Raw genomic sequence first — 27,508 nt, forward strand, 5'->3', positions numbered from 1 at the left:
TTGTCTTGCGCTGTACCTGACTTTGAAATTATCAATTCTCAAGCACTGTCATCCCTCATTTTAGCAAGAATATAATATACAAAAAAAAACAAAATCAATTTTATTTAGATGGAGGTTTTGGAAATTAGAATTCTGGTGATCAGTGACTTGGAAGCCATTCTTTTACAATAGATGTCAAGCATGACAAGTGAAGAGATTTGTTTTAATTTGGTTCTTTTCTCCAATTATAGACATACCAGCAGCTCCCGTCAATGTCACAGTCCGACATCTGCAAGCCAACTCAGCAGTGGTATCATGGGAGGTTCCTGAAGGAGATGCTGTTATTGGCTATGCTATATCACAGCAGGTATTATTGTTTTTGCTTCATCCGTATTTTGGATTCTAATTCTTCCCATTCTCAATATCTTGGCGGTACTGTTTTAAGAAAAAGCAAGAAATGTCAAAGTACCTCAAAAGAATTTTGCTAGAATAAAATCCAGTAAATGTACACCATGGTAAGCTGAAACCTCTGAATGCTGAGAGTGCTGCAGCACAACATAACCCAGTGATATAGATAATATTTTCTTGCAACAAAGATATTAAATGTATATTGTATTTGAGGATTGATACCAGCATAGATGGCACTGAGTGTGTAAAGCTTCTAGTGCATTCAAAATTGCTATTTCAGACATTGCCTCACTAAGGCCGCTGTGACTTTTCAGATATTGTAACCTGAAAGTTCCATTAATCAACTTACCCAAAGGCAGAGAACTTCAGCACCAATGATGGACAGAACTCAGAGTAAACCCAAGGACCTGATAGACTTCAGAATGGTCTCACTTTCAACATTATCAGGGGCCTGGTGCATGGGCAAGCCTGGATGTTTATCAGCTGGAATAATTATTGTTAATAAGATGGCTTAAATAGATTTTTTTCAGACTCTTGAACAAAGCTTCAATGCCTTGATCTTCCTCTGAAATAAAACAAAAATTTGCAATAATTTTAGCTCTGCTTTAGAATCCCACAATTTGACTTAGGCCAGGGTATCACGGTCCTGCCGAACTGAATAGAGATTTAAATGGCTCACCACATCCGCTCGGGGGGAGACACGTGTGGCCCTAAAATCCTGGCCATGGACTTGTTTTATTGTTAATATCAGTTTCACTCTTAAGGTACTGTTTGACTTCGAGGTGCTCTTTATAATTGTGAAGTGTATAAAACAACAGTAACACAAGGTACCCCAGCTATAAGTCTTGCAAATACTAGATAAATATGGGCTATATAACACTGAGGCAAGTTCAACTGTAGAAAAAACTGACAACATGTAACTTAGAATGCATTATAAGTATTGCGGTAAAATTGGACTCCATTCAGAGAAGTTGATTGTCAATTCCAGTGTTGACAATACCCTTTTTATTATCCTCACTGGATGAATTTTATCACTACATGAGCAGGCCATGAGATGGTAAAGCATTATTATTGAGAGAGGAGAGAAAATTAGGATCCATCTTGCTGCAACTCATCTATCTCAAGTTGAGTAATGAAGTGACAATAGCAGTAGGCACATTATCTGGCTCACCTATTGGAAAGTGGATGGCATGGAGACAGGCAGAGCAATGAATAGAATAAAAAGATGCAGAAAATTGAAGAATTGAGATGTAAAATGACTGCTGCTGGGAGGGCATTTTAATAACATTTGATAGCATTGTAATAAGTGCAATCACTGGAATGACACACTCAACATGCCACATTCTCTCTGAATCATTTGCAGTCCCTGAATTGAGTGTAACATCTCTATGACAGTGCATTGATCACACAGAATAAGGTGGCTACTGGAGGTTCTTATAATTTCTGCAGAGAAGCTGAAATTTAATGTTTGCCCTTAGGAAATGCTACACACCATGAGATAGTTCACATATATGGTATTTGTGAACCTTCCCTGGAGAACTCCTTTAACTCCTTTATTCTTTCTTTTTAATTCTTACTTCTTTCACATATATACTTCTGTTTGAATAAATGTGCACACTTTTGTCCAAACAATTTGTGCTCTTTTTAAAAAATGTACACAGGGAAAGAGTAACTTAGCAAAATTCTCTTAACTCCTGAAAGCCTTCAAGCTATCTCTCCTCTAACAAAAATATAGGTCTTCATTATATCGCTGTGAAAAAAAAAATTTTACTTTGTTCTAACACCATATTTCTTCCTTTTTAATCCTTCCTCTCTGGCCATCCTTTATAATACTAGGTCATGATTCTCTCATCAGGGCACTGCTGCATATGGAACCCATCTCCCGACCTCAGCATTTAATCCAATGCATGAAGGCTTCCCAACGGGAAACACCAAGAGGGAAATATCAATAGTGCTGCAAGTAGGACTGACACTGAAGCACCACAAGAGGCAGGAATGCATTTGAAGGGGCAGTTACACTCCAAAAGAGAGCAGGATCTACCAGTGTAATTGAAAATCCGTCTGGATCTCCTATGGGATTTCCATTTTATCCCGTTCCTTTAACATTGCTCCCACTTTTAATGCCCAGGCAGCATCCGGACTTCCTCCTCCTTGATCCGTTCGAGCCACCCCCACCGATGCCATGACGGATGCAGATTATGCCCCATAGCAAGTTTGGGCACTGAGAATGTCCTCGTGGTGCTGACCCCTAGACCACTCCAAACAAATTGCCTCCACACCCATCCCCTAGACTATTAGAACATCATGTAGACACTCACCAATAACATGGTACATTCCATTCAGATGCAAATTCTACATATTTATGGAGGAGTTGCTGTATATCCTGGGATTCCATTTGGTGAGTGGCCTCAAGATTGAACGCTGAAGTAGGGAGATGGGTCACAGTGGCAGCGGTGCCTGAATAAGGAGCGCCATGACCCAGAACTGTAAAGGATGGCTTGAGAGGGGGAATTAAAAAGAAGAGCAATATGGAGATAAAACAAAGAGAGATTTGTTTATAGTGATATAATGAACATCCTTTTTTACTAGGGGATATTAATGAATGATGATATTAATGTTGCAATTATATTAATGCAGCTTGATAACAAGCTGCATTTTAATGAATTGTATTGGATGGCAGGCAGGTAGTTTTGTGGCACAGTGGGTAGTGTCCCAATCTCTCTGAAACAGAAGATCCAGGTTCAAGTCCCACCCCAGGACTTGATGGCCATGGAAGGTGTGTTCATAACGTTGTCAAGTAGGTTGATTATCAACCTGCAAATCCTTCCAATATGCCCATGGCATGTGGTAAGAGTAAGAGAATTTCCTGGTCAGCCATCTGCAGAAGGTAACCACAAACCACTGCAGTATCTTGCCAAGCACAACCATAACCATGGACCAAACACAAATCCATACAAGCATACAAATGAGGAGGAGTAAGCCATTCAGCCCCTCAAGCCTGCTCTGCCATTCAATAAGATCATGACTGATCTGATTGACGTCAATTCTGCATCTCACCTACCCCCGATAACCTATCACCACAACCCCACCCCCCCAGCCAGGAATCTATCCACCCCTGCCTTCAAAATATTCAAAGACTCTGCTTCCACTGCCTTTTCATGAAGAGAGTTCCAAACACATGACCCTCTGAGAGAAAAAACTTTGTCTCATCTCCATCTTAAATGGGCGGCCGCTTATTTTTAAACCATGACCCTGGTTCTAGATTCTCCCACAAGAGGAAACATCCTCTCCACATCCACCCTGTCGAGACCCCTCAGGATCTTATATGCTTCAAGCAAGTTGCCACTTACTCTTCTAAACTCCAACAGATACAAGCCTAGCCTGTCCAACCTTTCCCCATATGACGCCCATTCCAGGTATTAATCCGGTAAACCTTCTCTGAACTGCTTCAAGAGCATTTACACCCTTCCTTAAATAAGGTGATCAATACTGTACACAGTACTCCAGATGTGGCCTCACTAGTGCCCTATATAACTGAAGCATAACCTCCCTATTTTTGTATTCAATTCCCCTCACAATAAATGATAACATTTTATTAGCTTTCCTAATTACTTGCTGTATCTACATACTAGCCTTTTGCGATTCATGCACTAAGACACTTAGATCCCTCTATATTTCAGAGCTCTGCAATCTTTCACCATCTAGATAATATGCTTCTCTTTTATTCTTCCTTCCAAAATGGACAATTTCACATTTTCTTACATTATACCCCATTTGCCAGATCTTTGCCCACCAATACCATTTCAAGGCATGGCGACTAGAGAGAGAGAGACCGGACGGAAATCTAAACGATCAAATATGAATGTGGGGATAATAATTGGAAGCCAAAATCTACAACAATTCCTCTAGCTGTTCCTTTTTTAACTTATTTTATTTACCTACTGCAAACAATATTATGCAGTCAGGAAACAGATGCAAACAAATAAATCACAGTCAATTGCTGTATTGTCAACCCTCTAGAGAGTGATGATAACAATTATATCCCATGAAACTGAAATTAAGCACAATTCAAAGTTAATGGAAATCAGATATTTAAACCGATACGTCCTATGTTTTGACATCTTAGAATATTCATGGTTATCTGTCGTACTGTAATCTTAGGAGTCTTGTGTTCCCACTCGGCAATGCTGAAAGGTTTTGCACAGGAACAACACAAACAGTCTCAATCTTTTAAAAAGCGCCTAAATACTTAACAGGGCAGGGTAAAAAGCTATAACTGCAAGCAATAAAGAAAGCTGCAGTGACAGCTAAAAGTTGTAATCATTCTTTGAGCTGAAATAAATAACAAGCACTTCAGAGCAAATTTTCCTGTTGAAAAATTCCTATTTAATATACTGCTGTTGACAGCTATCTATCTATGTGATGTATAATTGCAGTGTAACCTTAAACGCAGTGTAACCCCTCTGAATATGTAAATTCTATGCATTGTTATTACCATTACTTAACTGGAGTTTAGATTGAAACCGTTTACAAAGAAAAAGTTAAAACTTGGTTCTGCTGTTCTGCACATTGCTACGAGCCGCCCCCTATATGGCAAACTGACTTGCTTCTGCAGTCTCAGCCTAACCAGTGAATTAATTGCAGAATAGATATAGCACTTACTGGTATTAAGGGAGTGTCTCTAAATTCTCAATCTCAAAGTAGCGTATCATTCCATTGATTTTGTTATAAATGTTCAAAGTGTACATTTTTCATTCGACTTTAAGCATACATTTTATTCCTAGAAAAAGGATGTGCGAATGCTACGCCTTATCCAGGAAGTGAATACCACAACCCGTTCCTGTGTACTGTGGGATTTGGAGGAGAACACTGAATATATTGTCCATGTTCAGTCGATTAGCCTGAGCGGCGTGAGCCCAGCTAGTGACCCTATCTCCTTCCGGACCCCAAAGGAAGCTGAGAAATCGGCCTCAAAAGGTAACTGTACATCTAAGCACTTTGATAGAATAGCTTAGTGATTAAAACATGGTCTGGCTACTGCTACATTCTGCTCCTGAATATTACAATTCTAAATAAACTGCAAAGATTTTTAATGGAAGTCTGTATGTGTGATTTAATGTGGCGGTCTTGTGATGCAGTGGGTGTTGTCCTGCCTCTGAGCCAGAAGCTCTAGGTTCAAATCCCACTCTAGGACGTGATGGCCAAGGAAGTAACGTTCACAATATGGCCAAACCTGTTGAGTGTCAATGTGGAAATCTTTCTGGTGCACACCAATGGCAGGCTGTAAGCGCAGAGAGATTCCTGGTCAGCCATGTGATAGAAAGAAAATTGGAGTCTCGACCATCACCATTCATGGCTCTGAGTTACAACACGCTTGTAAAAATGCAGCAACTTGGGCTGCCTGGGAGGTTGGTTGGCTCAGTTGCTGGATGGCCTGTGTGGATCAGATTGGTGCCAACAGCACAGAGTTCAATCCCTGTCCTGGCTAGGGTGCGTTTGGGACCTGCCTCCTTGTCCTACCTCTGGTGGACGTCGTGATGTGTGAGTCAGACCTGCCTTCAACAGAGAACTGAAGAAGATGCGTGATTAAATACTTTATATACACATTTTGTTAATTACATCACCAGAAGCTTTTATGATAACTCTCATTACTGAAGCATCATCAGAAAACACAGAAATTTTCTCATCGAATACGAGCTCAGTGAGACTAGAGATATTGTAAAGCTTTGAAAAGACTGGAAAATTGCTAAAGCGTGGATATATGTAGATTTCCTTTTAGCAGGAAAAATTCTTGGAAACTGATGGAGGACAACAGCATTTGGTTTTTCTTAATTAGCAAGATAAAGTAGTAGCGTACTGTGGTTTTAATTCCCTATCCTGTGACCTCTGCCACTAATAAGAACAAGAGCAGCAACACTGTGGGAACACTATCACCTCCAAGATCCCCCACCACCCCCACCCCTACCAAGTCACACATCATCCCAACCTGCAGTTCTGCCATCGTTACAAGGTGAGAATCCTAGAATTCCCCATCCAACACCTTCACTACAAGGACCACTGCTCAAAAAGGCCACCCACCACCACCTCCTCAGCAAAACTAAGGATGGCCAATAAATTCAGTTTTGCCCCCATCATCCACTTCTTAAGGACAAATGAACTCAAAATTATTTTGAACAACATCTCCAAAGTAAATATCGTCTTTCAAATAAAAAGATCAGGCATACTTTCCAGGTCCTGAATACAAAGACATTTTAGCTAGATGTTAGACATTTAGAAAGGAAAATCAGATGAGCGTTTGCCACTGGAAAATCTACAATGATAGCAAGAATCTTTCGTATAAAGTATTAACGATGACAACTTGCATTTACATGGTGCCTTTAATGCAGTAAAATGTTCGAAGGCATTTAACAGAGGCTTAACCAAAAAAATGAAGGCCCACCAAAGAAGGAGGTATTAACAGGGGTGACCACAAGTTAGTCAAAATGTATATTTTAAGAAGGATAGAGAGGTGGAGGAATATAGGGAGGGCATATCAGAATGTGGGGCCTAGGTGGCTGATAGGTGGGGCATAGCTATCAATGGTGATGTGATGCCAGGGTGGATGCTCAAGGATCCAGATTCAGAAAAACAGAGTTCTGCAGGAGGTTACGGAAGTGCAAAGTCATGAAGGGATTTAAACATAAGGATGAGAATTTTTAATTGGAGGCATTGAGGGACTGGGAGGCACTGTATGTCAGCGAGGACAGGGATAATGGGTTAGTGTGATGGCACAAGGCAGGATCTCATCAGTGGGGTTTAGAATGATCTGAAATTTACAGAGTTTGAAGATGAGAGACCAGGGAATAGAGCATTGGGAATAGTCAAGTCTTGAGGCAACAAAGGCATAAATGTGTGTTTCAATGACAGATGGGCTGAGGCAGGATGATATTACAGAAGTGAGAATAGATAGTGTTAGCGGGGGAGTAGGTAGGCTCAACTTAGGGTTAAATAAGACTGAATTTGCAGGGAAAATCTTGTGGTACAGTGGATAGTGTCGCTGCTTCTGAGGTAGAAACTCTGGGTTCAAGTCCCACTCCAGAACTTGATGGCCAAGGAAGGTGCATTCATAATGCAGCTAAACAGGTTGAGTATCAACTTATAAATCCTTCCAATAGATGCCAATCCACAGGCAGTAAGAGTGGGAGATTCCTGGCCAGCCATGTGAATGAAAGAATATTAGATCCTCTACCATCACTGTCCATAGCTCCAGGCCCCCACATGCATGTAACAATGTACATTGCTACAGTAACTCTGACTCCTTTAGGGTTTGGACAATGTGGATCAGATTGGTGCCAACAGCATAGAGTTCAATCCTCATTCTGGCTGGAGTGGATTTGGTATCTGTCTCATTGCCCTACCCACAGTGGAGGTTGTGGCTGTGGGTTGAACCTGATTTCAGGCAGAGAACTCAAGAAGAAGGTGGCTCGAGGAAAGATGGAATAGGAGGTGGGAAGGTAGAAACAGACAAAAAGTAATGGTGCATAAAAGAGCATTCCACAAGTAGAAATCTACCATAGTGGTATTCCATATGAATTGGTAGTGCAGATGAAAATTAAGTTTCATATTTTATTCAATTTTTAAATAGCAAGTTAGATAATAAAATGATGGATGTAGTTCACTATAATATCCAAAAATTAGAATTGCATGGATCCAATGTTCCTAGCTAATTTTATCCACAATCAAATACAAATTAGGTTTGTGAATAAGCTGCAAAAATTGACCATATTTTAAATAAACGGAGCATAGTTTTATACCACACAGTACATTATTGATAAGTGCTCACTTAACTACTGTTATGTAATATTACTTTTCCAGTTTAACATGAAATATAGAACTTCATTCATCATTGGCTAAGCCAGCACAGTGATGATTGCCCCATGCCAACCAGCTATACAGGGATAGCGAGTCCTGCTGTATGTCTTGCTTTTGTGGTTGTGTTCTGTTGACACTACAGGCGGAATCGTCCCAGATTTGCACTAAGTGCAGTACTGGGCAGGTAAAATGATGTCCGCAATGGTGGCTACCATCGCTGTATCATCCCAAGCCCCCCATATTAATTATGCATTCCCAGGAAACACGCCATTTCCGTGGCAGGTAAGAGCTAACATTCACCCACTACACCATCACCTTGCTGCTTCATCACGCCGGGCACCATATTAAAGTGCAGCCGCACATGCACTTCTCAGTGCTTCCAGCCCATGCCTGCCACGTGGAAGACATGGCCCTAAAAGGCAAAAAGACTGCAGGCCCCAGGTTTAGTGATGCGTGCCTTTTGGATGCCATGCATGCCTGCCGTTATGTCGTCTACCCCCACTCTGGCCGCAGGATGGGCAGCAACATCACCAATCCGGCTTGGGAGGCAGTGGCAGCGGTGGTCAGCGCCAACGCCCTGCAAAAGAGGACAGCCATCCAGTGCCGCAAGAGAATGAATCACCTTCTCCGTTCCACCAGGGTAAGCCAGTCTTCTCATCACTCTCAGCTCACACGCACACACAAACCCATCACATATCCACAGGGCCCTCACTCACTGCCAGTTTAAGAGACATCACCATTCACTCTCTCACCCACATCTTCATTGTCCTCATCCGGTCCATGGGACCATTCACCACCCACACCTGCCAGGCATACTTATCATCTGGCCTGGCAGGCATCCTGCTTACACTCTCTCCATCTCTATTCATGCAGGACAAGCTGGCACACAACAAGAGCGTGAGGTTGCAGACTGGTAGAGGAATGCCTGAAGTCAAGGTCCTCACAGACTCGGAAAACAGAGCCATCCAGCTGGTCAGCTGGACTGTTCCGGTGCTAACGGTGAGGTCGGCGGTGCTCGACCAAGTGAGAATCCAGCAGTACAACATCCATCATACAACCATGCTTTGAGTGATGTGTCCTGTTTCACAGGCCACTGCCATGCACTAATTATCTCCCCTTGCTTTCGCAGGCATATCTGCCAAACAACTGACAGAGTTCACAACCCAAAGCCTCCAGTTAAGCCCCAAAGAAACCTCTGAAGAGGAATCTGAAGGTACCTTCCCTGAAGTCCCGTCACAGTGCTCACCCACACCCTCCACCAGTGCAGAGACACACACCTCGGTGGGACCTAGCTTTAGAATAGTCTCAGGATCACAATCTGGTGAGCACATCGCACTTTCTGCTCTACAGCAGGCGGAGGCATGAACTTCTCAGGTCCTGGCACACGGAGGACTGCTGGAGGTCAGAACGTTGCTGAGTCCAGGTCAGATGATGAGCCTCTGAACTCGGTCATGTCACTGTCACTGAAGCTGCAAAGACAAGCTCAGGAACATGAGGAAGGGATGTTCACTGCACCCCTCAGATTGCAAAGCATAATGGAGGAGTCTGTCCACCTTCAGGCTGAGGTGTTAGTGCCGGCATGCCAACGCACTGAGGATGGCGGCCGCCATGGAGACCTTGATCCAGGATGTCACTCCTGCACTGCTGCACGGGCTGAACTCCATTGCTGACGCCATAGTTGGCCTCCAACAATGTGTACGCGAGAGGGGTGCAGGGCAGCCCGATCTCACTCCTCCCTTCTCCGCAAGGAGTCAGCTAAGGGCTGTTGGGCACCCATAGGGAGGAGAATCAGCAGGTGTACCTCTGGGGGCCATCCAGTCAGGTGTCTCTGGGAGTGTCCGGCCCATCCAAATCCCCTCCTCCTGTGACCTCAGCAACTCCACAGGCCAAGGAGGATGCCACTGCCACACAGCAAGACCCAGAAAGCAGGCCAGGGCCCTCCAGGTCTTGGCTCTCCAGAGGACACCCATCAAGCTCATCAAAGATAGGGCGTAGCAGTCAGCAGGCTGCCTCCACCTCTGCTGTGGATGTCCGGAGAGCACCAAGAAGTAACGACAGGGTTAGGAAGGTTAAGAGGATGTAGTTTGCACAGCCTGGGAATGGTTAATCACTTGTGCATAACGTTCACTATTGTCAATAAATTCCCATGAATATCTCCCTGCCTATGATTTCTTGTTCTGATGAGCAGTGTTCTTGTCACTCAGATGTGAAACCTTTCTGCACAGGGTAAAAGGCAGGTGTCTCAGTCCAGGGCCTCTTCCCTGTGCTTTGTGCAGCCTTCATACTACAGTGATGGTCCAGCCTCACACTCCCTGGCCACACTAGTGATGGTGCTTGTCATTGCTGCCCCAACATCGTTCGCAGGCGACAAGAGTTCTGTCATTCTCCTCTGTGTGCTCTCAGCACCTTTAAGGTGGGCTGGCCCCCATCTCTTCAGCATCTGTGACTAGTGATGCTGTGCTCCTGAAGGGGCTTAGGTGCTGAAAGCAGATGAAGGATCAGATGCTTTTAAAGTTTCATGGTTGTGTTTCCATGATATGACCCTGATTACAGAGCACAACGAGCTGCCCTCAGCCAGACGTTCACAGAGGCAACGTGAAGAACTATGGAGTGGCCTTACTGTATGTCATCATCATCCTCCTGTAACCAAGTGACTATTAGAGCCTCCAATGCTTCTCAATGACAGGAGCATTATCACAGAGGGTATGTGCGCTGCCATAAGCCAGACTGGAGTCAAACGTTCACAGATGCGATGTGAGGGTCTATGGGGTTACCTCACTGCATGTTGTCATCATCTTCCACATACCTAATAGCTATGAAGGGCTCCCAAGCAAGCCTGCCTTGTCTAGTCAGTGCAAGCACCCCATTATCACCTTTGAGGACCTCCTCACTCTCATCACTGTCGATGTCCTCCTCATTGGAGGAGACCTCCAGCTCCTCCATCTCCTCCTCAGCCAGCTCGTCTCCTTGTTGTAAAGGACGCAGTAGATGACAATGATGCATAACACCCTCTGTGGACTATATTGCAGGGCCCCACAAGACCAGTCCAGGACCAGAACCTCACCTTCAGCATCCCGATGGTCGGCTCCATCAAGTTGCGAGTTGTAGCATGAACCTCATTACAGTGTCGCTCTGCTGCAGTCTGAGGCCGCCGCATGGGTGTCATCAGCCACGGCCTCTGTGGGTGGCCCTTGTCCCTTAGGAACCAACCCTGCTGCCTCTGTGGACCCTGGATGACGTCAGGGATGTGTGACCGACTGAGAATGTAGGAGTTGTGTACACTCTCTGGAAACCATGCACCGTTCTGCAGGATGTATTTGTGGTGATCACACACCAGCTGCACATTCACCAAATGGAATCCCTGTGGTTGACATAGTTGACCGCTTGTTGTGACGGAGATCTGAGCGCCACGTGAGAGCAATCGATGGCACCCCTGCACCTGTGGAAAACCCGAGATCCGGGCAAATCCAATCGCCCGTGCATCCTGGCTCTCCTGGTCCTTGGCGAAATGCACAAAGTTGTGTGCCCTCGGAAAGATGGCATCCATGACCTCATGAACGCATTTGTGGGTGGAGGCTTGTGATATCCCACAGGGGTCACGTGGCGTAGAAATTGAGCACTGTGGCCACTTTCACTGCCACTGGGCAGTAGGTGCCCTCCACGTCCCCACGGCACCAAATCCTGCAGTAGCTGGCAGATGTGACCAATCAGTTCCCTAGACTTGTGCAGTCTTCAGCGTCACTGGTTGTTTGTCATCGACAGGAATGAAAGGCAGCATCTATAGACCCTGGATCTAGCTAGGCACCAACCAGCAACAGCTCACTGTGGCTCTTCAGCAACATGTGTAGGAGCCCCAGCCGCCCCTTCTTCTTGAGGCTGCTGCTCCTGCCTCTGCCCAGCCAGGCTTCCCATTGTCTCTGCTCTCTGTACGCCACGAGGCACACAGCTAATTCTCCAGACTCCATGATCCTGATGTACTACTCCTGCAGGATGAAAGAGAGAGACAATTGAGCATACTAAGAATCTCTCTTGGTTAAGTCTGAAGGCACCTTAATACATCCCGGAAAGTGCTGGCCACCACTTCGACGACCAGAGTTTAGTGCACTGCATGGCTGTCCGAAACCTCACCCACTTCCGCCTCACTCCACCCGACCGATTGGCGGCAGCTTTGCCCATTGGGCTGCATGCTGTGCTCTCAGCTGAGGTGCAGGCATTCTCCTAGCCAGCACTTCAAGCCTGCGCTGTTAGCTTGAACCATCGGGGAGACTGGTCCAAACCGGGATGATCACATTACAAGGGGCTGTGAGCACCTCCACCAGTGACTGCTCCATGGCCAGTTTTAGCAAGGAGATTGTACAACGTGCACATTCATCCAATTGTTCTGCAGTCCACTAAAATGCTCATTAGTTTGCAGTCTGTGCCGAGGGGTAAAAAGCTCTGGAGCACTTGGTGACACTTTTCAGGCCCCTGCGTTGCTTGAGTGGGCAGATAAGCTAGTGATCTGACTCCACGCATGTCAATGTGGCTACGTCTGAACTGTCTCAGCTGCAGAGGAATGGTCACTCTTATACAAGGTTTCTCTATTGCATGGCCACTACCCTGCACCCCCCCCAACTCCTCCACCCTGCACTTCCTTATGCACTACCTTCAACCACAGGGAAACCCTTGCCCCCTCCTTTAAGTCACCTCAACTGCAGGGCAGCCCTGCAAATCCGTTCTCTTCAGATAATTATCAATTTATTTTTGAAAGCTACAATCGAATCTGCCTCCATCACCTCTATCAGGCAGTGCATTTCAGAGCCTAACCATTCGCTGCGTAGAAGTTGTTCCTCATGTCACCTGTGGTTCTTTTGGCAATCGCCTTTAAGTTGATGTCCTGTGGTTCTCCACCTTTCCACTCTGAGAACAGTTTCTCCCTATGCACCCTGTCCAAACCCCTCATGATCTTAAATACCTCTATCCTGCTACAATAATGTACAGTAGCAATAGTTTTTTTTTATTCATTTGTGTGATGTGGGCATCACTGGCCAGACCAGCATTCATTTCCCATCCCTAATTGCCCTTGAGAAGGTGATGGTGAGCTGCCTTCTTGAACCGCTGCAGTTCATGTGTTGTAGGAACACCCACGGTTCTGTTAGGAAGGTTGTTCCAGCATTTTGACCCAGCGACAGTGAAGGAACGGCGATATATTTCCAAATCAGGATGGTGAGTGACTTGGACAGGACCTTGGAGGTGCTGGTGTTGCCATACATCTGTTGCCCTTGTCCTTCTAGGTGGTAGAGGGTCACGGGTTTGCAAGGTGCTGTCAAAGGAAGATAGGTCAAATATGCCCTAAGTAATTCCCAACGAAGCAGTCCTATTATTGATGGTTTATTACTGGTCGAAAAAGGTGCACTTGTGGTTCAGCAACATTTTCAGCTGAGATCCTCTTTTTACTGTTTTTAATCATTTTTAACATTTTAATCTATGTTGTATATTTTCTTATTCTTGCCAATAAAGCTTCGTCCAAGATCCATTTCATATCTGCTGGGTGCATAATACAATTATGTATAGTATATGTACCCATGAAAAATCTTGTAAAAAAAAAAGATTTTTCATGGGTACATATACTATACATAATTGTATTATGCACCCAGCAGATATGAAATGGATCTTATTGTAAAAAAAAAACTGCTACCAAAGAGGTGAGTGCTATAATAATATAACAGTTTTTTGACAAGAAAAGCAATAAAGAAAATGGTTAAATTGAATTACTTCTGCTGCTGCTTAGGTCTGTTGTAAATTCATTTCCAAAGAAAGACTTGCATATATATAATGCTTTTCATGGCCGCAGGATGTCCCAAAGCACTTTAACAACCATGAAGTACTTCCGAAATGCAGGCGCTCTTGTAATGTAAGAAATGCAGTAGCCAATTTGCACACAGCAAACTCCAACAAATAACAATGTGATAATGACAGATTATCTGTTTTTGTGATGTTGATTAAGGGATAAATATTTAGCCACAGTTGATAAATCCCCTGTTCTTCAAAATAGTACCATGAGATCTTTTACATCCATCTGAGAGAGCAGGTGGGGTTTCGGTTTAATGTCTTTTCCAAAAGACATGTACCTCTAGCAGTGTAGCGCTCCCTCAGTACTGCACCGGAGAATGTGATTTGATTTTTCTTCTCAATTCTTCAGTGGGTAAATCACAACTTTCTGACTCAGAGACAGAAGTGCTATGAACCGAGGCATGACTGACGTACGTGGAGAGAAGGGGAGACGATGACATAGTGATAATGTCGCTGGACTAGTAATCCAGAGACCCAGCTAATAACCTGGGGACATGTGTTCAAATCCCACCATGGCATCTGATGGAACTTGAATTAAGTTAATAAATCAGGAATATAAAGCTAGCCTCAGTAATGGTGACCATGAAACAGTTGTCCTGAAACCTATCTGGTTCACTAATGTCCTTTAGGGAAGGAAGTCTGCTGGCCTACATCTGACTCCAAACCCACAGCAATGTGGTTGATTCTTAACTGCCCTCTGCAATGGCCTAGCAAGCTGCTCAGTTCAAGGGCAACTAAGAATGGACAACAAATGTTGGCCTTGCCAGTGACATCCACATACCATGAAGGAAAAAAGACATTTTTTCTAAACCTTGTAAGCATTCTTTACTGATTGGTCAAAGAAATGGCAATATGAAACCGAATATATACTGTGGATGGTAGACTATAGCTGAATTAACACAGTCATCAGTTAGATGATTGCATATTAAGCTTAAGATGAACAGAATAAGTTTCCTTCAGTATCTTTTGATAAAGTGTAATTTTTTTTACTACTTCTTATTCATCTCACATAATCTCTTAGGGCAGAATTTTAAGTCCCATGGGCAGGCATGTGCTTGACCCGATCAGGCACAAAATTTCACATGATGTCAGGCGAGCATCCCAATGTTATTTCGGTCAGCGGGTGCGCATAAGAGTCGGCAATGCGCCTGCCAACAATTAAGAGGCCTATTAAGACCGTTGATTAAGAGATATTTTTCACTGCCCATCCAATGTTACGGTTGGCAGGCGAGCGTATGAATCGGCCAAGGCGTCCTTTGCATTTTTGAGGAAACCTCATCCGCAGGCTGGATGAGGTTTCCGACATTAATTTAAAAAAATATTTTGACATAATTTTTATTATGTATATGCTCCTGTGAGTGAGTCCTATGTGGGGACAGTTTTTCTTCATAATTTCCAAATCTTTATTTTTGCTTTTAAAGTTCTACAGCCCCCTGAGGCAGCTCGCTGCCTTCAGGGAGCTTTCATTGTGCACTCCCCCACGCCCGCGCAAACTTCAGTGCTCAACCTCCTCCTGCCTCCACCCTGGCAGGGCTGAGCCTTTCAGCACATGTTTCGCTCTGGCTGGCCATTAATTGGCTAGCCAGAGTGAAATCGCGATCGGGGGCCGATCGTGGACAGCGGTCTGTTTCCCGGCCGTTCACAGGCCCACCCGAAAGCCCTGCTCTTGGTTTCCTTAAATAAGTTTAAATGATCACAATTTAGTATGTTGAATGTGCAATGTAAGGTACAGCTCACCTCTGCCTAGCTGCCGGCACTATTGTTCCTCTAACATCTCTTGTAATACTTTCCAAAATGGAGGTCTTTCAGATTTCATTGAAGGTCAAGCCCTTGATACAATGAGGTTCTTAATTTGAATTAAATGTTGATTAATGATGAAATGATAAATGCTGTTGATGCAGAGGCAAGCTGAAATATGAATGGTGTTTAATGCTCCTCATTAAACTCATAAGACTTGAAATTATGCTGAGGCACATTACTGTATAAATACTTAATGCCTTCATGAGATTTGACTTTGTATTTTTTCCGTGAAATTCCTTTCAAACTAAAGTAACCACTGGCAGAATGTCAGACAAATGTATTAATTATTCATACACTGAATGCCTGCAGCATCCCTTCAAGGCATTTAAATCAAAGAACAAAGCAATTCCTCTATTCTCACCTCAGTCATTCCACATGCAGTGCAGGTCAATCAAAACGGGCAACGGAGGCACCAATTCCAATCCCACCCACTACCTATAATCATGATGGATGTAGACTGTTGACAATCAATATAACTAATTATTATCTGAAGTGAATCCAAATCCTCTTTGCTCTTAAAGGGTGGCCCCAGTGCAAGAATTGTGTTCCTGATTTCACATTAACAGAATTATAAAAATTAATAGCTGTCCTGCTGAAACTCTTGCCAAAGACTGAGTATTATTGCACTAAACCATACAGACCAGGTTCAATCCTTGTGCTGCTTTCCAGAAGCACAGGAACAGTCGTGGGCTATTTAGCCCCTTGAGCCTGTTCTGCCATTCAATGGGATCATACATGTGACCTAACTCCCATCTTTGCCCTCATAACCTTTAGACATTTGGTTAATAAAATCTATCCATTTCAGTTTTAAATTTAGCAATTGATCCAGCTATTTGTCATTTGCAAAAGAAAGTTCCAAACTTTTGCCACCCATTTTTGTGTGTACTGTTTGCTAATTTCACTCCTGAAAGCTGGTTCTAATTTTTAGACTATGCCCCTTAGTCCTAGATTCTCCAACAGCAGAAATATTTGCTCTCCATCTACCCTACCTGTTCCCTTTAATATCCTGAAGACTTCAATTAAATCACCCATTAACCTTCTGCATTTCAGGGAATACAACCCTAGTTTGTATAATAAAAACAGAAATTGCTGGAAAAACTCAACAGGTCTGACAGCATCTGTTGAGAGAGAAACAGAGTTCATGTTTTGAATCTGTATGACCCTTCTTCAGAGCCTAGCTTGTGTAATCTCCCCTCAGAATTTAACCCTTAGAGTTCAGGTATCATTCTGGTAAATCTATGCTGTACTCTCTCCAAGGCCAGTATATCCTTCCTAAGATGCAGTAGCAGGAACTACTTGACAGTACTCCAGGTGTGGTCTGACCAGAGTTTCTATAACTGTAGCATGACTTCTACCCCCAGTATTCTAGCCCTCTAGATATAAAGGTTAACAATCTATGAGGCTCTTTGATTATTTTCTGCATTTGTTCATGAGATTTTAATGATCTGTGTACCTGGGCATCAAATCTATGTACCTAGACAATCTGACTCAGCTATGCCAGCAAGCTATAATTAATCTCTGTGTTCCCAGGCCATGGGGATAAAATAACTGGCCTGACTGTTCATTCCTAATCACCATCCAATGACTACTGCTGGATATCAACACAAGCAAACAAATTATAAGAATAGGATTAGATTTAATGTAATGTTCTCCTTGTTTGAATACCCCACCAATACTCACTGCCAGAACGCACACAGGAAGAATGGCCATGTTCACCCTTGGTTACCTTTGCTGCACCATTGGCAGCCATACTTCCAGCTGATTAGGCCTCAAGTTCTGGACTTTCCTCCCTGAACCTCTCTGCCTCTCTAACTACTCTTTCCTCTTTTAAATCATTGCCTAAACCTGATTCTTTGGCCATGTTTTTGGCCTCCAGTCCTTTATTATATATTATATATTCCTTTACATGACTCAGTGTCAATTTTGTCTGATAACAGTTCTGTGAAGCACTTTGGGACAATTTGCTACATTAAGGACACTATACTAATGCAATTTGTTGTTGTACAAAGTGCCCAAGAGCTGCAAGGAGTAATCATCTTTGGGAAAGGAAGGAGAAGGGTAAACAATGAAGGAGATTTTTTTAAAGGAATAAACTTAACATAGATGTGACACATAATAGTGATTATAAATGTAGAGTATTGATATATGGCAAAGGGCCATTAATTAACTTTCATCATTCAAAATGTGAAGAAAATTCAGACTTAGAATGAAATAGGGATGAATATTTAAGTGTGGTTAGAGCGCTTTAAGACAAAAAGAACTTGCACTTATACACTGGCTTCATAACCTCAGGGCATCCCAAAGTGCTTCACAGCCCATTAAGTATTTTTGAAGTGCAGTCAGTGTTGTTAGATGGGGAAGTTGTGCATAGCATTCATTGTCCCTCAACTGCAATGTGATACATAACCAGATAACCTGTTTTAAATGTAGGTGAAGAAATAATATTAGCTAGGGCACTCCTGCTCTTCTTCACAGAGTATCATGAGATTCTTTACACTCACCTAAGGGGGAAGGTCATGCCTCGGTTTAACATTTCATCGTTTGGCAGTGCAGCACTGTTTAGTACTACACTGAAGTCACCATCCTCGGCCTGTTCCGCAAGACATGCAAGCTGTGCTCCTCACCAATGGAACCACCACAGACCCTACCTCAATGAAGACTGAGGGCAATGACTGTGTCATTGCACCAACACTCTTCACTATTTACTTTGTTGCAATACTCACTTCCAACAAATTACCAAGCAGGGTGAAGATAATCTATAGAACCAGGTCAACCTATGCCACCTTCAATCCAAAACCAAAATCATTCTAACCTCAGTCATTGAGCTTCAGTATGCAGAGGACGCTTGTGTGTGCACTCACTCAGAAACTGAGTGCCGGACCATTATTGACTCCTTCCCCAAAGCATATGGGAAAACGGGCCTTTTATTAAGCACCTGGAAAACTAAAGTCCTCTTCCAACCAGCTCCCACAGCATAACAACAGCAACGCACCCCCCCTCCTCATCAATTACTATCAACAGCGAGATTCTAAAAATATGGGCCATTTTCCATATGTTGGGAGCCTCTTCTCAATCAAGGCAGACATAGATGACAAAATTCATCATCGCTTCAATGTGTTGGCTCAGCCTTTCGCCGACTGAGAAAAAGAGTATTTGAGGACTAGGATCTCAAACCTGAGACTAAGGTAATGTTTACTGGGCAGCAGTGATCTCCATGCTTTTATATGCTTCAGAGACTTGGGCAACCTACAACAGGCACTTCCAAAGCACTAGAGAAGAATCATCAGTGGTGCCTTTGTAAGCTCCCCCAATTCCAATGGCCCAAGAAAGGTAGTCCAACAACAATATACTCTCCCAAGCCAACATACCCAGAATTAAGGTGTTAGTCGCTCAAAACAGCTCCTCTGGGCAGGACATGCCATTCGTATGCTTGACACCAGACTATAGAAGTTACTGTTATGTTTGGAACTGGGTCATGGCAAGATATTCCCAGGAGGACAGCGGAAATGCTTTAGGGATGTCCTCAAATATCCTTGAAGAAATCAAACATCCCCATTGACTCATGGGAGTAAATGGCTTGTGACTAGTCAAAATGGAGAAGATTTATTCAGGAAGGCACCAAACATATTGAGAGACTTTGTCAGGAACACACAGAGGTGAAGCTGAGCTGTCAGGGAGACCGCACAACCCTCCATGCACCTCACCTGCCCAAATCTTTAACCACCACCTTTCCCACATGTGGCAGAGTCTGCAGATCATGCAGCGATCTCAGAACCCAGCAAACCAGAGTGGAGGAAAGTCATCCTTGATCCCAAGGGACTGCCTCAGAGAAGAGTACTATACTGAAGTATCAGTTTCAATTAAGTCTCTGGAGTGGAGTTTGAACCATTAAGCTGAGGTTAACCCTTCCAAAAAGCGAAAGGAAAAAAATGATTCTCTCTGTTGCTAACTAGAGAGCCTTATGCTGAAAGGCTCTTTCTCATGGCATTTTTTTTTCTTGTGGCCTATCTCAGCCTAAGCTTTCTCAGGAACTGACTTTCTGTGGGTTTTCTTTTTGGTAAATTAATTATTTTGACCAGGGATACCTATAATACCTGTAGGGTTTAAGCCTATTATATCAATAAGTTTTTCTGTGTTTAACCTTGCAATTTTACATTAACTTATTCATATTTTGACCAGAAATTGGGCTATTATAGATTCGTTTGCTACATTAAGATTCCTAGCTAAATATATTTAGGGAAGCAATTGCTTATTACAATTTAAACAAGTTAATTAATTCTGAAAGGAATCCTTTTTTAGCTAGAGTATTGTTCAACATATAGCGCTATTTGTTGAACCTTAGTCTTGTGCACTGTCATGATAATGAAGAAAAAAAACACCAAATTGGCATCTGAAAATATTGGACTTTAAAAATAAGACCTGAGTTTTTCTAAAAATGCACATAAGCCACAGGTTGGAATGCTGCAGGATGACTCCCTAAGAGGTAATGGAACCCCACCCTGTTGCCAGACAAGGTACTTCTAAAGACATCCAGAAACGAATTGCTCCCTCCGGCAGAGACAATGGGACATAATGGGAGATGAGTATCATCTCATCAAGAAATCTTGTGAGCAATGCCCAGACAGATTTGTGAATTTACTTCCCACTTGGAATGTACAAAGAAGGGGTTAAAAGTGAGCTGAAAAGCTGTCCTGGTGTCTGTCTGTTGGTGGGTATTCTGAGAGAGCAAGTGTTGGAAGTTTGACTCAGAAGTAACAGCTACATATAGTACCCCTGCAAATCGCCATTTTGCAGATATCCCAATCTCTCTCCCTCTCTACGGAAGTCAACACTACTGGAACCTCGAAACTGACTATTCATTTACCAAAGTCAGTTCTACTGGAATCTTGAATCGCAACAGCCACAATGCTCAATCACCTACTCCCTATGTATGTATATGTGTATATATAGTCGGTTCTTACCAGTTAAAAGTATGACCGTATATGCATGTTTTATCCTTTCTTGCCTTTAGTAGTTAATAAACTTACTCTTACCTTTAGCTCAATAAAGTCTGATCAAATTGGCTCCTTCAAAACCTGAAGAATTGGGTCTAGGAAAAAGGTACCCGCAAAAGGGATCCTTTTTAGATTGAAAGGTTTAGATTAGATTTGCGATCAACAGAGGGGGAGGGCTGAATGAAGACAGGGAGCCAGCTCATCCCTCCCCTCACCCGGGACATAACAATTTGGGAGTGTCCCAGCCAAATGGTGACAAATTGAGGGGTCTCACCTGGATCAACAGCTTTGAGGAACCTCACCTGGGGGTGGGTGGTAACAGCACAAAACAGCTAGAGTATTCCTCTCCCAGTTGGAACATCAATACATCCATTTATCAGGGAGAGCATGGAATTGAGGCCGATGGCCAGAGTTGGTGACAAAACCAAGCCATTAGTGAACCAGAGGAGGGGAAAGGAGATTTGGAAACTCACAGCTAAAGAAACTCTGGTTTGAGAACTGAAGATATGTTGCAATCATTTACTAGCCAGGCAAGATTGTGAAAGGCCAAAGGAAAACAAAGACCATTTAATAAATCCAAAATAAGTAGCAGTGAGCCAAGAACAGGAACAGTGTCCCAGACTACTTCAACCTCTGCCTGCAAATGAAACACATCTGTTAAGCTCTGGTAGAATCACTAAAGTACTGGTATACACTTCACACATTTTGTTTGTATTGTTAGCTGTTGCAACACAGCTGTAAGTAATGAAATATCTCAAACTTGGCCCTGGTGGTTCCTGACAGTGCAAAAGGCTAGAATTTGAAGGAGCTTCAGGGGGAGTAGTATGTGAAGCTTTGCCATTGACTTGTTAACAGAATACTGCAGCAGCTCTTGCATTCATGGTACTTATGTGTTGGAAACCCTTACATTGCTGTTCACTGTCTTAGAGGTGACAAAATTCCTGACAAATCTATTCGAAAATCCTTAGTCTGCTATTTTAAGAATGACATCAATCGATTTTATATCTTTGTTAAAATATTTTTTTAAATATTTTTAAAATACACCAATGTGTAAGTGCATTTGTTAGTAATACCACAGCGCTACTTCAACCTCATGGTCTTGAATAACTTCTTTTCAAAAAATAATTGCCCAGGCGTTGTGTTCGATGGCACTCATTGCTGACGTTAAAGAATTCTCAGTCGGCAAACCAGGAAGTAAAATGCATTTACAGAGAGTGAAATTAAAATTGGGACGTACACCTCAGAAACTGAAGTATCATAAACATTAAAATTAATAATTTTTATTATTTCCAGCATAATGGGAAAAATTGACATCTCACAAATATAAGGAGTGGAATTATCCCAAGTTTGCACTAAGTGCGGTAGCGGGTGGGTAAAACAACATTCACAACCCACCGGCCACAATGGTGGGTTTTCACGCTGTATCATCTCAAACCCGGCATATTATTTATGCATTCCTGGGAAACACACTATTTTCATGGTGGGCAGGCTCCAATTCGCCCGCCCACCATCACCTCGCCGCTTCATCAAGCCGGGCGCCATATTCAAAGTCCAGCCACGCACACAAATCTCAGTGCTTCCAGCCCATAACTGCTGCGGGGAAGATGTCCATAAAAGGCAAAAAGACTGCAGCCCCCTGGTTTAGCGACACATCACTGGAACACCTTTTGGATGCCATGGAGGCCAACCACGATGTTCTCTAACCCCACTCTGGCTGCAGGATGGACAGCGGCGCGACCAACCAGGTTTGGGAGGCAGTGGTCAGCACCAATGCCCTGCAAAAGAGGATGACCGCCCAGTGCCGCTACAGGTTGAATGGTCTCATCCATTCCGCCAGGTTAACTCTCTTCTCACCACTTTCAACACACACACTCACAAACCCATCACACATCCACAGGGATCTCACGCCTCAAAGGACAACACCACTAACTCTCATACACACCCTCACATCTCCATCAGGCTCATATCCTCTCGAACTCAAATCCTCATCCTGTCCATGGCGCCGCTCACCACACAAACATTCCGTGCAGGGCCATGCATCTTGCTCACACTCTCTCCATCTGTTTTCATACAGGAGAAGCTTGCTCACATCAGCAGGGAGAGGTCCCAGACCAGGGATGGAGTGGTCCACATTAAGCCCCTTACTCACTTTGAGGAGTGTGCCATCGCGCTGATTGGTGAGGACATGGACCCTGCCTGTTGCCACGGTGACATTGGCTGCAAACGCTCACGTGAGAATCCGGCACCACATCATCCCTCCCTCAATGCAACTATGAGTACTCTCTCTCCTGCTTTTGACTCTGCTGCCAATCACTACTTATCTCTACTTTGGTTCACATGGAGCTCTGGCAAGGGACCAACACCCTCAGCCGGCCATTCCCTCAGCTCCATCCACGTCCTCATCTTCAGCCAGGACTCCGTCAGTGAAGAGGTGGAAATAAGCAGCCTGGAAGACCCGTCACCACAGAGAGAGCAGCTGGCCCACGAGTGATGCTGGAGGGAAAAGTGTGTGTGTGCCAGGGCCTTTGGGAGCCTCATGCGAGGACATTCACATGCACACGGATCCTTCACGTTTCACACTCACCTCAATATCCTATGCATTTTAAATGTTGCCTGCTGGGGTTCTCTTTCAGTTCTCCATCTGAGCTGACCTGCATCTCCACCCACCCAATGATTACACTCCCATGCAGCACATGATCTCTCCCACCATGACTCTCGTTTCTCTTTCAATTTGGACAGACATAGTGCTAATTCAGTTTTACTTTCGCTACCTTGTCCTTTAACCTGCCCCAGTCACCCATCACAGCTGACTCCCCCAGCATCACCTTCCACCTCCCCTCCATTACCTACCAGCCACAACCCTTTTCCGTCAGGAATGTCCAGGTGAATGTGCACATTCCTGTCCTTCCTGAAAATCCCACCCCCATCCACATTCACCTCCCCGACCTCCTCCTTCCCAACACCAGGCTACCTGACTACCTCCAGGTTCCCACCAGCCGCCCTCACCATCCCTTCTATCGCTACTGTCAAACCCTCACCCTCCCACCCTATCTCCTCACTCTGTCCTCGGTCATTCTCACCCATCCTCCATACCATGTCCACGCTCAGTTTGCTCACCAGGAGGCAAAAGTGGACACATCCAACCCCTCCCATGCATGTTCACCTGTACATCCCTACCCCTCTGCACCCCTTCCACCACTCCACACCCTTCCCACCCCCTGCACTCCTTCCCTCTTCCCTGCCCCCCCAATTCCTCCCAACACCCACCCCCCCCAAACCCAGACTCTGCACCCCACATTAATACCTCCCCCCAGACTTCTTCCTCCAGCTTCACTTCTTCCTCCAGCCTCACTTCTTCCTCCAGCATTACGCCTACCCCATTCCTAATTCCTTCTTGCACTCTTACCTCATCCTCAACCCTTACTTCCTCCCCTCTCCATATCCCTCCCTCCCACTGCACACCCTCCCATCTCTGCACCCCTTCTTCCCCCAGACCCCGTCCTCTCTCCACACTCCTTTCCTTGCACCTTCCACCCCCTTTACACCTATCTCCCCAGTTGTAGTCTTCCCCCCATTACCCCCTCCTCCCCGTTCTCCCTCCCCCCTCACAACCACACCCCCAGCACCTTAATTCCCCCCTCCCAACCTCACCCCATCCTGATACCTTCATTCCCCCCATCCCAACCTCATCACCCCAACACCTCTTCCTCTCCCAGCTGATCCTAGTCCTTCCTCTCCCACCCCCTTGATCATCACCCATTGTGAGCATCAACAGTGACTATCCAACTTACATGCACTGCTTCACAGCAGAGCCATGTCTCTGGATGGATTCATCCATGAGAATCCACCCAGCATGCCATGGACATTCCTCCAGTGTGCCATTGGTGTCAGGCTTCAGTATCTTCAGCTCCTTGGATGTCCGTGATGTGAGCAAGACCCTGGTGGGTAAGTCCCGACTTCTGCACATCACAGTTGTCAAGACGTATTCTACACCGGCATATTTTACCACTGATGCGGACAGACAATCCAATGGGGACGATTTTGGCAAGCTGGCCTAATAAGGATGTGCAGATGTATTACACTGAGGTTCCCAATATCCAATGGTGGGAAATGCAGCCCGCCATCAGCAGGCTGAGTGGACAATCGCGAACTGGCTTCACGCCATCATGAAACCAATTGCGCCATATTGTCCACTCATGCTACCGAACACATCCGACACTGGCAGACACGGAAAATCCTGGCCAAGGTTAGTTTTTTCAGGGACAAAGAACATATCCAGCAGTAGTTATGATGTAGTACAGCATTAAAAAGCCAGTTACACCTCATTAATAAAGTACGACTTTTTCAAGGGCTGTTTACAGCGATATCACAGTGTAGGAGGGGAAGTTCTCATCACTGACCCCAGAAACAGGTTGTAGGCAGCTATGAGGGCGGGTGGGTGTCAGTTGTTTTGGATGCTGTTAGGGCCCCTCACACCCCTCAACCCCATGCCACCTCTGTGTCAATCATGCTATCGACCCATCACACATGCCCATTTCTATCCCCCAAGGCCACCCATTACTCAATGCCACCTCCATGCCAATTCATGTCACCTCCCTGGCCATTCACCCAGTATCCACTGTGGGAAGACCTCAGTAGCCAGGTGGAGATGAAAAAAACACACTTGAACTTTTTAAGGAAGACATGTGTTCTTAAACAAATATAAGCAAGGATACTGAGCAAAATATGGCTGATAATGTAAAGTGACCACTTTATGGAAAAGTTCCTGTGTGGATTATACTGACAGACTTGTCCTGCGAGAACATGGAATGTTGCACCTAACAAAGGTCATGGCCTTCTTCAAGCAAAGATACTTAAAAGGGAGAATGGAAAGATGCAAATGACTGAACTTTCATCTCCTGTGGTTGCAGAGACAAAAGACTGATTACTACATTTCAGCAGTCATCTAAGAGCTATCTCCTGTTGATTCATATCTCAGAATGTGTAAAACGGTTGGAGATAAAAGAAAACAGACTCTGGGTGCAAGACATGTTTTTTTTCCCCTTACAGGAATATATGGGGGAAATGGGTTAAAAAGCTAGCTGCAGAGCAGTGCAATGCGTGCTGATATGCTGTGAGAGTGACAGCACAAGACCAACTAGTCACCCCTGCAGTTGTAGGCTCTGTCTCTCTTTGACACACTCTCTCTGTCTCTCTCTCTTTGTCTGTCTCTCTCTGTCTCTCCCTCTTGGTCTCTCTCTGTCTCTCTCTCTCTCTCTGTCTCTCTCTCTCTGTCTCTCTGTCTCTGTCTCTCTCTCTCTCGTCTCTCTCTCTCTTTGTCTGCCTCTCTCTGTCTCTCCCTCTTGGTCTCTCTCTGTCTCTCTCTCTGTCTCTCTGTCTCTGTCTCTCTCTCTCTCTCTCTCCTCTCTCTCTCTTTGTCTGCCTCTCTCTGTCTCTCCCTCTTGGTCTCTCTCTCTCTCTCTGTGTCTCCCTGTCTCTGTCTCTCTGTATCTGTCTCACTCTCTTTCTCTCTCTCTCTCTTTCTATCTCTCTCTCTGACCCTCTCTCTCTGTCTCTCTCTATGTCTCTCTCTATGTCTCTCTCTCTCTCTTTCTCTCTGCCTCTCTCACTCTGCCTCTCTCTCTCTGTATGTCTGTCTCTCTCTCTGTCTCTGTCTCCCTGTCTCTGTCTCTCTCTGTCTCTTTCTCTCTCTCTGTCTCGCTTGCTCTCTCTCTGCATCTCTCCATCTCCCTCTGTCTCTCTCACTCAGTCTCTCCCTCTGTTTCTGTCTCTCTGTCTCTCTCTCTGTCTCTTTCTCTCTCTCTGTGTCTCTCTCCACCTCCCTCTCTCTCTCAGTCTCTCTCTCTGTCTCTGGGTGTGTGTCTCTCTCTCTCTGTCTCTCTCTCTGTCTCTCTCTATGTCTCTCTGCCTGTCTCTGTCTCTCTCTCTCTGTCTCTGTCTATGTCTCTGTCTCTCTCCCTCTGTCTCCTTCCCTTTCACTCTCTCCATCTCTCTCTCTCTCTCTGCCTCTCTCTCTGTCTCTCTCTTCCTCTGTCTCTCTCTCCATCTCCCTCACTCTCTGTCTCTCTCTCTGTCTCTCCCTCTCCATCTCTCTCTGTCGCTCTCTCTCTCTAGCTCTCCCTCTATGTTTCTCTCTGTCTCTCTTTCTGTGTGTCTCTCTCTCTATCTCTTTCTCTCTCCCTCTGTATGTGCGTGTCTCTCTCTCTCTTTTGCTCACTCTCTCTGCTTCCCTCTCTTTCTTGTCTCTCTCTCTCTCTCTCTCTCTCTGTATGTGTCCCTCCCTCACTGTCTCTCTCTGGATATCTCTGTGCCTCTCTCTGTGTCTCTGTTTCTCTCTCTCCCTCTGTGTGTGTATCTCTCACTCGCTATCTCTCTTTCTCTGTCTCTCTCTCTTTGTCTGTCTCTCTCTGTCTCTGTCGCTCTCTGCCTCTCTTTCTGTGTCTCTCTCTCTCTCTCTCTGTGTCTCTCTCTGTATGTGTGCCTCTCTCTGTCTCTCTCTCTTTTTCTCTCTCTGGCTGTCTCTTTATCTATCTATTTCTCTCTCTGCCTGTCTCTCTGTCTCTCTCTCTGCCTCACTGTCTCTCTCTTTGTGTGTGTCTCTCTATCTCTGTCTATCTCTCTCATTCTCTCTCTCTCTGTTTCTC

At 44.6% G+C, this 27,508-nt stretch overlaps 1 protein-coding gene across 1 annotated transcript in view; it reads left to right on the forward strand.

Moving 5' to 3' along the window:
• Positions 1 to 27,508, forward strand: part of fndc5a (fibronectin type III domain containing 5a) — a 95,948-nt gene that overhangs the window by 41,258 nt on the left and 27,182 nt on the right. The window contains exons 2-3 of the mRNA XM_041213209.1: positions 231 to 346; positions 5,172 to 5,364. Of these exons, the coding sequence (XP_041069143.1) occupies positions 231 to 346; positions 5,172 to 5,364 (309 nt within the window). The remainder of the gene's footprint in view (positions 1 to 230; positions 347 to 5,171; positions 5,365 to 27,508) is intronic.

The sequence above is a fragment of the Carcharodon carcharias genome, chromosome 19, assembly GCF_017639515.1.
Source record: "Carcharodon carcharias isolate sCarCar2 chromosome 19, sCarCar2.pri, whole genome shotgun sequence".
Lineage (NCBI taxonomy): Eukaryota > Metazoa > Chordata > Chondrichthyes > Lamniformes > Lamnidae > Carcharodon > Carcharodon carcharias.